General features: G+C 34.5%; 1 protein-coding gene across 16 annotated transcripts; it reads left to right on the top strand.

Annotated features, from left to right (window-relative positions):
* The first annotated feature begins 1,322 nt into the window (after positions 1 to 1,322).
* Positions 1,323 to 13,072, top strand: LOC110637362 (probable ubiquitin-like-specific protease 2B). Of its 16 annotated transcripts, none has more exons than XM_058130976.1 (17): positions 1,325 to 1,746; positions 2,116 to 2,145; positions 2,182 to 2,462; positions 2,573 to 2,654; positions 2,750 to 2,799; positions 3,687 to 3,872; positions 3,960 to 4,026; positions 4,534 to 4,642; positions 5,157 to 5,216; positions 6,249 to 6,380; positions 7,039 to 7,239; positions 7,330 to 7,385; positions 7,460 to 7,553; positions 8,628 to 8,718; positions 10,895 to 11,014; positions 11,430 to 11,846; positions 12,003 to 13,072. In XM_058130976.1, exons 1-17 carry the CDS (start codon positions 1,608 to 1,610, stop codon positions 12,867 to 12,869), a joined length of 2,982 nt encoding a protein of 993 aa, XP_057986959.1. In that variant the 5' UTR covers positions 1,325 to 1,607; the 3' UTR covers positions 12,870 to 13,072. The 16 variants fall into 16 exon arrangements, with proteins under 16 accessions (XP_057986955.1, XP_057986954.1, XP_057986956.1 ...); XM_058130975.1 differs by having other exon boundaries at positions 2,110 to 2,145; XM_058130977.1 differs by having other exon boundaries at positions 1,326 to 1,746; positions 2,128 to 2,145.
* Positions 13,073 to 13,350: the final 278 nt, after the last annotated feature.

The raw sequence follows: 13,350 nt of genomic DNA, 5'->3' as shown, positions 1-13,350 counted from the left end.
AATATTATTATCATGTTGGACCTGTAAACTTAATATTCTATGTCTGTTTTGATGGATTAGATGAGGGAGCTGAACTCCCGTTTATTATTATGTTGATGAGTATGTGGAGGGTGAGCTGAGCTCCCCAATTGACTATATATTGTGTTTACAGGTCGGGTGAGTCGAAAACGGGTTGGAAAGTCCATTTTATGGCCGGACTCTGTCCGTTTGTTTTCTTGATATTGGGCCCAAATGGGCCTTAGAGTTGGGTTAATGAACAGTTAGGCTTACTACGGGCCTCGGGGGCTTTAAGCTGGCCGAGGTCCTAGTGCCGGTCCGGCCCATAGGTTGGGTCGTGACAATAATTAATTTTAATTATTTAAAATAAAAAAATATTGTTTTATATTTTCATTTTCTTAATTAAAATTAAAAAATTATAATAAAATAAAATTAAAATATAAATTATTATTTTTTTCATATTATTAATTAATATTAAAAAGTTAAATATAAAAAATAACTAATTATAGTATTTTAATTAACATTAAAAAATATTAACTAAGTAATTAACATTAAAATATTAAAAAAAAAGTAACTCACACACTAAGTGATGAATGAGTTACACATTGAATCAATTTAAACTTAAATCAAAAGTAAAAAAAGTTAAATTTGATCAAAAATTAAAAATATGTTAAATTAGACATTCTTAAAATAAATTAAATTTATTTTCATTAAAAAATGGCTGGTGTATCAATTAAGTTAATTTAAACTTAAATAAAAAAGTTAAAGAGTTAAATTGAAATAAAAGTTAAAAATAAACTAAATACCACAAATACTAACACAAGTATCAATAATTGGGTCTTTAAGCTAATGCACCAATAATCTCTCACAAATATAAATATTATTATAATTTAAATAAAATGTATTATATATTTAAATAAATTATATTTATTAAATTAGATAATCACGAGTGTACAGGTTTGTTTGATATTATCATTAAAATTGTTATTGAAAAATTTATTTTTTTAAATGTATTAATTAAAAAATATTAAAAAATAATTTAAAATTAAATTTAATAAATTTTAATTATAAAAATATTAAAATAATTAAATAATTTTTCTCAAATTATTTTTTTTAATATCATTTAAATTGATATTTAAAAAAAAAAATTTAAATCTACAAACGAAAACTATGTAATCGATAACTAAAAAAAATTTGAGGGGTTGCACATTAAATTCAGATTTGGGAATTTCTGTTCCTTCTGTCCTAAGTAGTTTCAATTGCCAACTACGGACATTCAAGAAACACGCGCTTCCAAGTACTGTGAATTACCCCTCTCACACACACCATCAAAATACACTCACTCTCTTCTCCGATTAAATAGTGTTATACAATCTCAAATCTCGCGCGTAATCCAAGTGGCCTCCATTCCAACGAATTGCTTTAATAGTTTTTTTTTTTCCCCTCTTTTCCTCCAATTGGTCTATTTCCGTCAACCTCTTCCTCTTTCGATCATCAAATAAAGATATAAAATTCATATATGTCAACTCAGTGAGTTTCTTCTTCCCGTTTTTTCTCTATCCGAGTCTCAATAGCTGACTCCGAGTTGTTGACTCTCTGATCTCTCGGCGATGAGGAGTGGCCTGGAAGTCTTCGATTTCAAGGAAGAAGACGAGCTCGCTGAATATTCAGCTGGTAAAATCCTTAGCAAGTTCAAAAACCCTAGCCTTGACAATCCCGCCTTTTTGAAATGCAACTTTCTCGAATGCGGTACCGTTTCTCTTATTCCCAGAAGCTTTCCTTGCCCTGTTTGGCCGCCGATTTTTTACACTTTTCGTTCACTGGTCTTTCCCAGGGTTTCCTTATATAGAACGTAACAGTGAAAGGACTGCAATTTTAGTTGAAATTAGTGAATTCAGAGTTTAATCTTTTTGGCATTTGGTGTTCTAAATTGCGACTGTTATGCTGTGTAGACTGCATTTGTAGACTGCATTTTTTTTTCTCAATTTTGAATTCTGCTGTTCATATTATTTGTCTTGTTTTACGTTTGATGTCACTGTTCTGATTCAATGTGTTTAATGCTAATTTGATATTTTTATTAGTGAATGTGAATGGAATTTGTTGATCACGTAGTATCAGCTGTGTTTCTAGTTGCACAGGGATCTGATGTTGTAAAAAACGAAAGTGGCGCCATAACTTGTGTAGATGTTGATGCAATTGAATGTGGGAATAGTTCTAACAATGCTACTACATGCGCTTCTTTGGAAGCGGTTAGAGAGGAGTCTACCACCAAAGAAGGCAATTCTCACCCAGATTCTGATTTCCCGTCAGAATCTCTGAGTCATGAAAAAGACTCTTGTTCTAAGATGGAAAATTATGAATCCAAAAGCTCTTTCACTGAACCGGAGGGAGGGGTTTCATGCCATGAAGCACCGTTGCCTGAGAAAATCCAATCTAATTGTGCCCTTGCAGGCTCTCCTTCTAATGTACTTCGGCTTTTCAATTTTCATATATTTACTAAACTGCAATTTTTTTTCCTTCTCTTCCTTTGTCATTATATTCAAATTCATGTTTTCTTTGTTGGAAAACCATTTAGAATGTACCGAAATCAAATGCTGATGGAAGCATGAATGAGAGTTCTCGATCACCTCCTGCTTCTAATGCTGCAAAGAATGGTGGTATTTCCTTGTCAATGTTTTAACGTAACTTGTTGTCCTTGACAATGTGAATGGTGTATTTTTATAGCTTACTATACTTTGTTGCATGATTTCAGCTATTTTAAATGGCCACTCATCAAACAATCATTTCAGAGCATCAGAAATGGTTAGTATTTTTCTTCCATAGCCATAATTAATTTCATTGTTAATTAGAAATGAATCAGATTGCTTTTTTCTGTGGAAGGCCAAGATTTCATATGTTAGATATGATTGCAATGATTATTCACTTGATAATCAACATGTTTCTCATTTTTGTTCACTCTTTTGGGGGCTATATAATTGTCTGTTGTTAGGAGATTTTGTTGTGCTCTTGTTATGGTTTTTGTTATGTAGTAAAGACAAAAAGTTCAAACACTCCTCCCCCCACCCCCCTGCCGCGGAGGCAGGGAACTTGTGTCAGGTGTCCAATTTGGCCCAGACCTTTTCCAATTGGCTCAATTAAGCCCAATCTGTCGGGCATTTTTCACATATGCAGAATAAATAAAAAAGGGTCTCTCTCTCTCTTTCTCTCTGAAAAATAGCAACCAGGACTCTAATAAAATAAAAGAGAGAGAGTAACATATCAGTTATCACTAAAGAAGCCAAAAACTAATCTTCCCTTGCATTCTCAAACCAAAAAATGCAATTAAAAACCTAGAAGAATTACAAACACAGTCAAGGGCATTGCATTGGTAGAAGAATCAGAAATGTAGTTGAAATGCAGCCACAACCCAAATCAGAAATGCAACTGTGGTCAAATTGGGCCAAATTGGACATTTGATACAAGTTCAGGAGGGAAATTGAACTTTATGCCTAATGTAAAACCCACTTTACTTGTAGCTTACTGTGTCATTATCAGCCTATGTCGTTCATGCTTGGCAATGGATAGAAGGATCTACTTCTGCACAAAACAAAATTTGTTGCACTGACAGTTGAGATGCAGGCTTCTTTCTTATTCTATATCATGGGCGGAAAAGCTTCATGATGGCTGACTAAACCTTTTGCAATTCTCAGGATATCATAAACATTGCAGTTGATTATGTTGTATATCGGGATAACTACTGTACCGGGTGCCTGGTAACTTTTTCTCGTGTTGGCATTAAAATAAGTGGTACGCCCACATATGGAGACCAGGGAACCTTTAGCTTTGAAAGGGGAATTGATGATATTATTCGTATTGAGTCTCAGCATCTTCAAAGGGTGAACTCTAGTTTATTTTAGCTGTGTATAGTGAAACATTAGAATGTGCTTACTTTGTTAAAGCGGTACTATGTGTGTAATGTGCAGTTTGAAACTGCCACTGTTAAGCTCCACTTACTATCAAAGGATGATGCACAAGCAGCTAATGCCTATGGTATGGTTTAGTAGCCTTATACTGATTTAGTTTATGTTCATGATTTAGTGCTGCCTGCATTTTGTTTTAATGCATTATATAATTCAATTTAACTGTAGTGGGGTTTTGTCAGTTTGGAACTTGTGCTGATCCTTATTTTCATTTTTCTTGCTTTAATATTCTCCAGACACAGTATACATTAACAAATTTTTTGCAAATATCTAGAAACTGTAAAATATAGCTTCGGTGGAGTTGCAATGGTAATGTTACTTTTATGTAGCTCTATCATGTGTAACTCAAGTCTCTTACATTTATTGTTAATAATAGCGAGCTTTTAAAGATTGATCATGCTGAATATGAATGAAGCAGCATTAATTTCAATTTTTAATCTAGTTGATATCCAAAAGGTTGATTATTTTAGTTTTTCCTTGTTAAAAATTTTCTTTATTTTGGTTTTATTCTTTCACTGTTTTTTGGAAGTTCAAATCTTTGTTTTGATGATGTTTTTTGCAATCTAAACTTCAATAGGTGTTGAGCAGCTGGAGTTTGCAGTTGTTGAGCCCAATTGGTCTGGGAAATTGGAAGAGATTACAGCTCTGAATGTTAAATATTTAGCTTTATCTGTCATGGTGCACGAGTAAGTTTTTGAATTGCCATGGAATGCCAGTGTTTGTTTATAGAAGATGGCTCTTGTGTAAATTGCTGTAAATGAATAGACACTTCTTTCAGTGAAGATAGAATCATACAATGTTAAATTGTCCGCTGAATTAGGCTGACTGTTGGTGGTGCTGAAAAATAGTTTGCAATTTTTCACTCTTAAATATGCTCTCAGAGGCTTGTAGTGTATATGCAACAAATTTTGAATTGATTATGGCATGAGTTCTTTGCTTTCCATTTAACATTTGTGGGTACATGTTAGTTGTTTAATTTTCAAAGACTAAGCTTTATCCATCTTATAGATGTCCTATTATTTACAATATTAGACTGGATAAAAATAGTTTGCAAATGTATTACAATGTTAGACTGGATAAAAATAGTTTGCAAATGTATGTAAGGCAAACTATTTTGATATCTGGTATTTATATATAATTTCATAATCATTGTGGTTGTTTCATTTATATTTTCTTGACCTTTTCATCTGTCTGCTGTAGTACTGATGTCTCGATGGATGAACGGTCAGACTTGCTTCGACAGAGGCCTTATTTTCCAATGTGAGTGATAAATATTTACTTCTTCTCTAATTGTCAATCAGAAATATTGCTTTCATGGTGTTGAGCTGGCTTTGTTAAATTTCCTTTTGTGCTTATTTGGCCACTTTTCATGTTTCAGCTGCTGTTATATACAGCACTGCTTCTAGCTCTCTTTATGGATCAAGCTGCACATAAACTTTTTTTGTGCTTGTCATCATAATTTTTGATTTTATAACAATTTCATCTTTGGTTTTATGCAATAGTTTTTATATGTAAGTGTAAATAGACATTGGGTTCTGTTTCAAGGCTTGAAGTGGTGAACTGAAGCATTTTGGTCTGAAGCATACCTAATAGTAGAGACTAAATGAAGGGGCTTTGGGTTTTGTTTAATGTTATCTATTTAGGAGCATTCAAATGCAAGCTCTCCTCAGAAGCTGCCTGAACGAGGCAAATTATCTTGAAAGGAAATTGCTGTAAGATATATGCAATGGAGGTTCCAAGGGAGTTCACTCAACTCAACTCAACTCAACTAAGCCTTTATCCCAAAAATTTGGGGTCGGCTATATGGATTTGTTTTCTCCACTGTAAACGATTTTGGGTTAAATCCTTAGAAATGTGTAATGCTTCTAGGTCATGTTGTACTACTCTCCTCCAAGTCAATTTAGGTCTACCCATTTTTTTCTTTCTATCCTCTAACCTAATGTGCTCTACTTGTCTAACTGGAGACTCCGTATTTCTACGCTTCACATGACCAAACCACCTCAATCTCCCTTCTCTCAACTTATCATCAAGTTCACTCACTTGGCTAAAATGTGCCCTTTTGTGAATATTTTTGGACTTGCTTTATTTCAAAGCCACTGTGTTTAAATGTGCATATGATGCATGGGGTGTTTTTATGCTTTGATTTTGATCCTTCTACGAGGTGGTCTCTTATGCAAGCTATACATGCCACTGTGTTACCTCTAGTGTCAACTTGATGTAGTAGTGAAATGGGGAATAAAATGTTTATGCATGTGTAGAACAAAATGTAACACTACTCTTTGGACACTACAGTTTTGATGAGGCTGTTGAAGATGTTGTCTATCCAAAAGGGGATTCAGATGCAGTTTCCATTTGTAAGAGAGATTTTGATCTACTACAACCGGAGACATTTATCAATGATACCATTATTGACTTCTATATCAAGTAAGTTCACTTTCATGCATCTTATGCTTTCTTTCAATTATGATCTTCCGATTTCTTATCCTCAACTTAGTTTTGAAACACAAGCAAGTTTTCTTTTTTAACCTTTTCCCAATTTTTAATTTTATTTTTTGTTTTGCCAGAATCAGTGGTTCTCTTGGAGGTTGAATTTTCGTTTAGGCTGTGGACTTGATCATTATCTTTTACTTGATGATAGTTAACTGATTGATGTAGGAAATCTTAGAGATTTTAGGACTACTTATTTTTGGGATAAAGACTTAGTTGAGTTGAGTTGAGTATAGGAAATCGTAGTTTATTTTATTTAGAAGCTTTATTTGATTTCTGATTCCTAATTAGAGTTGGAATTACGGTTCCTGATCCTAATGTAATTAGGGTTACAAAACTCTGTAAATAGGGGTTAGGATCTCTGCATATGTACAGATTTTATGATGATTATTGACTATTGATTTTGAGAAAATAAATTGAGAATTAGCGTCTCTTCAATTTGAGAATTTGTTTCTTACCCAAAATCCCTAATACCTATCGGTTCTACATTACTTTGGTGGATTCCAACCCCAACATTATTTGCAACTTCTACCTTTTGTTTTCGTTGACAATTATTTATTTCTACAAGATTTTTTTTTTTAATTATTGATTGCAGGTATTTAAAGAATCAGATTCCACCTGAGGAGAAGCATAGGTTCCATTTTTTTAATAGCTTTTTCTTTCGGAAGCTTGCGGATCTAGACAAAGATCCATCCAGTGTTTCAGATGGTCGGGCTGCTTTCTTACGTGTTCATAAATGGACAAGGAAAGTGGATCTATTTGGAAAAGACTATGTTTTCATCCCTGTAAATTTCAAGTAAGGAAGTGGATAAAGAAACCTTGTGTTTTCTAAGATGTGGTTTTATGGGTACTTTGCTAATGAGGTACATATGCTTTTTGATGATAGTCTTCACTGGAGTTTATTAGTAATATGTCATCCTGGTGAAGTGGCTGGGTTTGAAGGTGAGTTCTTGATGGATCTTATGATGTCTATTTGGAAATCAGTGTTTTATTCATAGATTTGATCTATGTTACAGATGAAGACTTGGGGAAGTCCCTGAGAGTACCATGCATATTACACATGGATTCTATTAAAGGAAATCATGCAGGTCTCAAAAACCTTGTTCAAAGGTATCCCATAGTTTTTAAAGTTCATATGTATGCAAATGCAAGTTCTTTATGTTGTGCTGTATTGAAGAATACAGATTCTTGTGCAATACTGCTTCTTCTGTAATGATATTCTTTGTTATGATTTTATCAATGTGTCTATTTATTTTTATGTGGAGTTGGGAATTTGAGGGGTGAGTCAAAGGCATTTTCATCATTTTCTTCTGCTAATGGTCAAGGACAAAAGTTCCTTGTTGTCCAAAAGACCATTCAATGAAAAGATTCTCAAGAGATCTAAATGAAAAGATTTTTCTTCTTCAGGTTAATCACTTTTGTCCAAAAAACCATTCAATTCTCAAACCCTTGGATTCTTCTCCATAGATTTAGGCATGGATCATATCAATGGTTGGTTTGGCTCTTTTCTGATTCTTGAATATTTTGGTGGTGTAGACCTCTCTCTCTCTCTCTCTCTCTCTCTCTCTCTCTCTCTTAAAAAGTTTAGCGCAGTCTTTCTCTTCATTTAAGAGGACATGTGAGTACTCTTCTATGTCTCTGGCATCCTTCTTTGAAGGGCTGAAGACAGCATACAGAGTTATGCTGAGTTTCCTGGTCCATGACAGTTGATTTTAGTTTCTTTCTTGTTGAATGAAAATTATCATCCATCAGTTTCTGACCAGATCAACAGTGGGTGGCGGGTTGGAGTGTTGTGGTTTGTTTGCTTGGAGTTATGGTCCAATCAGTCTACACTTTTTTTTGGCAGACTAGTAGATTATATTAAGAGTATTGAAATTCCAAAAGATTTCTTTGTTAAGTGTCCTGTTGGAAAAATGGAAGCACCACATCTGGCTTAGCTGTTCGCTTATTCCTATCTTTGAAAAATGCAGCATGTGGAAATTATCATGCTTATTTTCCAACATGGAATACCTTAAGTTAAAATATCAAATTTCCTCACAATTTTTGTATGTACACCTTTTGTCACATAAACACCTATACGTCATCCTCGTTTTTACTTTCTAATAGCCTTTCATTTGAACAAAATATACTTTTCCAAAGTTTGACCTTGTCATTTATTAATTTCTTGCTTTTTACCTTTGATAGTTATCTATGGGAAGAATGGAAATCGAGGCAAAAGGAGACGTCAGAAGATTTGTCTTCAAAATTTTTGAATTTGCGGTTTGTCCCACTTGAGGTATTGCCTGCTTTTACCCTTTGTTTGGATTGAGAGAAATGGAGAGAAGAAAAGAATTCTGATTTCTCCAATTTCTCTTGTTTGGACATTAGATAGAGGAAAGAAAGGAGGACAAAGGATGGGAATAAAAAAGAAATTTCATTTCCCAAATCCTCTTAATTGACCTAAAATATTCTCTTCAAATTGGAGTGAAAAATAAGGAAATGTGGGAATAAAAGTGTTATTTATATTACAATTACTTAGACGCCCTTAGACATAAGAAACAATGAGGATATAATAGATGTTTCTCCTCTTTTCTCTTAAGGGAGAAATTATATTTCTCTCATATTTTAATAATCTATCCAAACAACATAAAGAAGATTATGTTTCCTTTGATCTATCCAAACAACATAAAGAAGATTAAATTTCTTTTCTTTTCTTTTCTCTTCATTCCCCTATTCAATTAAGGATCCAAACAAAGGGTTAGGGAAATATTTAGCCACTTCATTGTTTAGCGTTGCAAATTTTGCAGAAAAGCTGCTTCTAGATACTGATGTACCTTGGGAAGGAATTGGTGTAAAGGGATTAATTTTTGGCGTCTACTTTTTGCATCAATTTTTGCATATATTTACTAAATTATTCTTAATGCTTGCTTTTTATGTTATATTTCATGATCTGCCTTAAGTTTAGCCTTGAAAAATTACTCAACACCAACAGTTAGGCCCATGGAAATGCTCTTTGTGTGTTCTCAGGACTGGGATTACAAATTTTATCATTGTGGTAATCAAGTCTTTTACTGTTGAGTCTTATGAGGTTACAGCCAGAAATTGAATTTCTAACTAAGCTTATGTAATTGGCTTTTTATGGTAGGAAAATACATAAATTAGCTAGAGATGACCATTACCATTGAATGCTTGCATCATCTAGCAACAATTGATTAGGACAAAATTTTGCTTGCTATTCATTTTCGCAAGTGAATCCAACTTCATTTAAATTGATGAAATTTAATTATTTTCACTATTACGTGATAATGAAAAGATGAACAAAGGGAGGGGGGAAATTTTCCGGTGTTTTACATGATAGTTGCATCCTATGAAGCATGGAAATGCCTATCACTGGCGTTTCCAAGTGTCGGAAACGTTTCTGTCCCGGAAACGGTGGGACACGGCCTTGAAACGTTTCTGGGCCGTGTTCGGAAAATCCAAAAAATGGAAACGCTTTTCCCATTCTCCAAAAAAAAAGGAAATTGCAGCAGGAGTAGAAGAGGACCCAACTCTCTTTTACTGTTTCATTTCCCATCAAGAAGCAACCAGGCCAACAAAATTTGCCAAATCAACAAACCAAATCTTTTTTTTTTCTTTTAATTACACAATAATACAAAATGTAATAAAAAAGATCAAGGCAAAGCAAAAGCACAGGAATTGAAAGATGAATTAGAAGAAAGAAAACCCTAGATTAACTAGGCAAAAGTTCAAACAATGACTCACTTGGAAGAGAAGAGATTAGATTGAAAAGATAAATTAGAAATGGAGGTTGTGAGATCTGAAAAAGTTGAAAGGCAATTAAGGAGAAAGAGAGAGGGAGATTAGGGTTTGATAGAATGGAACCAAAAAAGATGATAAAAAGCTGATAATCGGTGGAGAAGAAGAGTATTAGAGAGAGAGAGTGAGAATGAGAAGAACGGGAGGCTGGCTTTTAACGTTGTGTCGCACATGGCCAGAAAACAAATGCTAGAAATGCTAGCTTTTAAGGAGAGAGAGAGAGAGAGAGAAATGAGAGGCTGGCTTTTAAATTGAAAATTTTTATTGTAATTTTTATCTTATTATTTTTACTCTTTATTTTTTGAATTGATTTTAATTGAGATGTAAACTCAAATTTTAATATCCTTAATATACTACTTTTTTTAATAATCATACAGGAGGTGGGAGTTTAAATTAAATCATTATTTTTATAATTTTTTATAGATTATTGATTTTATATATATACCCCTATATTTTTTATATTTACGCGTTTCCCCCACGTTTCCGTTTCCTATATTTTTGAAAATGCCATTTCCCAGTGTCCGTTTCCGCGTTTTCCCATGTCCACATTTCCGTTTCCGTTTCCGTGCTACATAGGTTGCATCCATAGTTTGTGTAGCAGAAACTGGCTTTTGTGTATCTATGTTATACTGATAACTAGTTCATTTTCATGTTAGTTGCCACAGCAGGAAAATTCATTTGATTGTGGTCTGTTCCTAGTCCACTACCTGGAGCTTTTTTTGGCAGAGGCCCCTCTGAATTTCAGCCCATTCAAAATAAACGAGCGCTCCAAATTTGTAAGTGGATTTCACTCAATTGCAAATTTCTCAGTAATATATTGTACTCTAAGGAAGGCTTTATTTTTCATTCTACCAGATGGTCAAATGTCAATCTTGGCAATTGAATTAATATAATATAAAGACTTGATTGATACTTTGTATTGTAAATTGTTTATCAACAAGAAGAATATAAAACTCTTCAGGAATGTATCGTTTTTGAAGAATTGTATTAATAAGAGGCTGAGAATTAGATATACAACCTTTATAACTTTGTATTCTCTGTCCAGTAATAAGGCATCCCAGACCTTCATTGTAAAATTAACCCGGTGTACAATGGACCTTCTGTTACCTGAGTACTGTTTTATTTGGTTTTTCTACATGTTTAGCCAATTATAGTCACTTTTCTTCTGATCTTTTAAATTTCTTGTAACAGCTTAATGTGGATTGGTTTCCCTCTGCTGAGGCGTCTCTGAAACGTACTCTTATCCAGAGGTTAATTTCTGAGCTTCTTGAAAATCATTCTCGGGCAATCTCTTCTGGTGTTTGCAGTGATGAACCGGATTCTAGTTTCCCTGAAAATGAGAAAGAAAGGGGAGTCCAGCTTGTTTCAGAGGGGTGCACTCAGGCTGTGGCTTGTCATGGGAATTTTTCAGGTTCTGATGCCAGTCAAGGGATTGAAATCACTCTATTGGAAGCATCTTCTACGAGGAATTCTGATTGTGCCAATGATCCAGTTCTCAGGGAATTCTTTGAACCAGGAGTTGCTGGAGGGTCATTACTTGCACAATGTTCGTCCTTTGACCAGCCATCTTATTACCGTCTTAATGGTGCTCTATCGCAACAGATAGAGGTATCAACATTTCTTCATTATAGTACCAGAATAATTTATTCTATGCAATTTAAGGCACCTTTTTTTGAAAATAATAATGCATGATACTAAAAAATTCCATTTGAAATTGACTATGACGCCTCTACATTTTATGGCTCATATTTTTTGGTTTTATAGCAGGATGATGCAGAAACTGGGGAGCCGTTTATGTATTTCCCTTCTGGAGACGCTATTTACCAACAAGTTCCTCAAGCTGGTTCCATTCCATATCCACTGAGAGGTTTTGGCACCAATCCTTCTTGGAATCCAGGAATTGCTATGCAAGGAGAGGATGATGGCTCATCCCCAGAAGCATCAGTATGTGCATCTGATGATTCTGATGTAGGGATTATTGAAAATTGCCCCATTGAGAAAGATTTGGATTTATGTCAAAAAGAGAAAATTGTTCAACAAAGATCTCAATCAATGGAAAACGTAGAGAGTTTGACAGATAGACTTGCTGCAAGCTCTAGTGAGATGCTGGATACCTCTGACATTAAAGGTACTGGAGACCCTGATAGGATGCATGATGCTAATGAGAATGGTGATCTTGCATTGTATCAGGAAAATCCAATTACTTTGCATAAAGAACCTGACATGGTAGAAAATGGGTTGGAAAACGCAGGGGTCACTAGTGGTGACATGCAAACTATGGTTGATGATGTGATGGCAGAATCAGAGGTAGAAAATGGTTTGCATCAACACTCGGAGAAGGCAGAGATCACTGCCGGTGACATGCAAACTATGAGTGATGATGTGATGGCAGTATCAGATGAGAAGCAAACGATCAAGGATAATGTGATGGTAGAATCAGATGAGAAGCAAACAGTCAGGGATAATGTGATGGCAGAATCAAATGAGAAGCAAACAGTGGAGGATAATGCTATGGCAGAATCAGACGAACAGCAAGCTGCAAAAAGGCTTCGGGTTACAGCTCCCCAAGAAGCGGAGGGAGATGTCACTGGAAGCCTATCGAAGGATCTCCATTTGCAATTTAGGCTGTAGATGGAGCTCTCCTCTTAGATTTTTGTTAACATAATTGTGAACCTGAATCTCGCTAGATGTTGATATGCCATTCTGTGAATAGTGCCATGGCCATATTTTAAAAAACAGCATGATGGTCTTGTAGGAAGAAAAGGAAAATTGCATGTTATTCTTATGTTAATAATTAAGCGATCAGAATGTTTTTGGGCCTAGCAAAGGAGAAATTCAATTCTTCTAATTCAGGAGTAGGACTGCAAATTGAAAGTTACAATTATGTAATGCGAGTCTTTAGCTAATTCACAATAAAGGTGACACCATATCGTCAGTCTCACTTCAAGTAAACGATGGTCCAAAATTTTGTGTTTTGACTTGCGCTCCTGGAGATTTAGACTATGTTATAGGTTGACTTTAGATGCCTTTTCTTTATTTTTTTTCCAAAGGCAAATGATATTAAAGCCCCTAAGGGCGTAAAGCAGAAGATACAAAAAGAAGCTGAGCTAAA

The sequence above is a fragment of the Hevea brasiliensis genome, chromosome 12 (assembly GCF_030052815.1).
Source record: "Hevea brasiliensis isolate MT/VB/25A 57/8 chromosome 12, ASM3005281v1, whole genome shotgun sequence".
Taxonomy (NCBI): domain Eukaryota; kingdom Viridiplantae; phylum Streptophyta; class Magnoliopsida; order Malpighiales; family Euphorbiaceae; genus Hevea; species Hevea brasiliensis.
This window is presented reverse-complemented; position numbering and strand designations above follow the sequence as displayed.

Bases quoted from the DNA above. Each gene is read 5' to 3' on its own strand.
- LOC110637362 (XM_058130970.1), top strand. From the start codon at position 1,608: ATGAGGAGTGGCCTGGAAGTCTTCGATTTCAAGGAAGAAGACGAGCTC. The intron at 4,027-4,533 runs GTATGGTTTAGT...AAACTTCAATAG, and splicing joins ACAAGCAGCTAATGCCTATG to GTGTTGAGCAGCTGGAGTTT. The intron at 7,386-7,459 runs GTGAGTTCTTGA...TCTATGTTACAG, and splicing joins TGAAGTGGCTGGGTTTGAAG to ATGAAGACTTGGGGAAGTCC.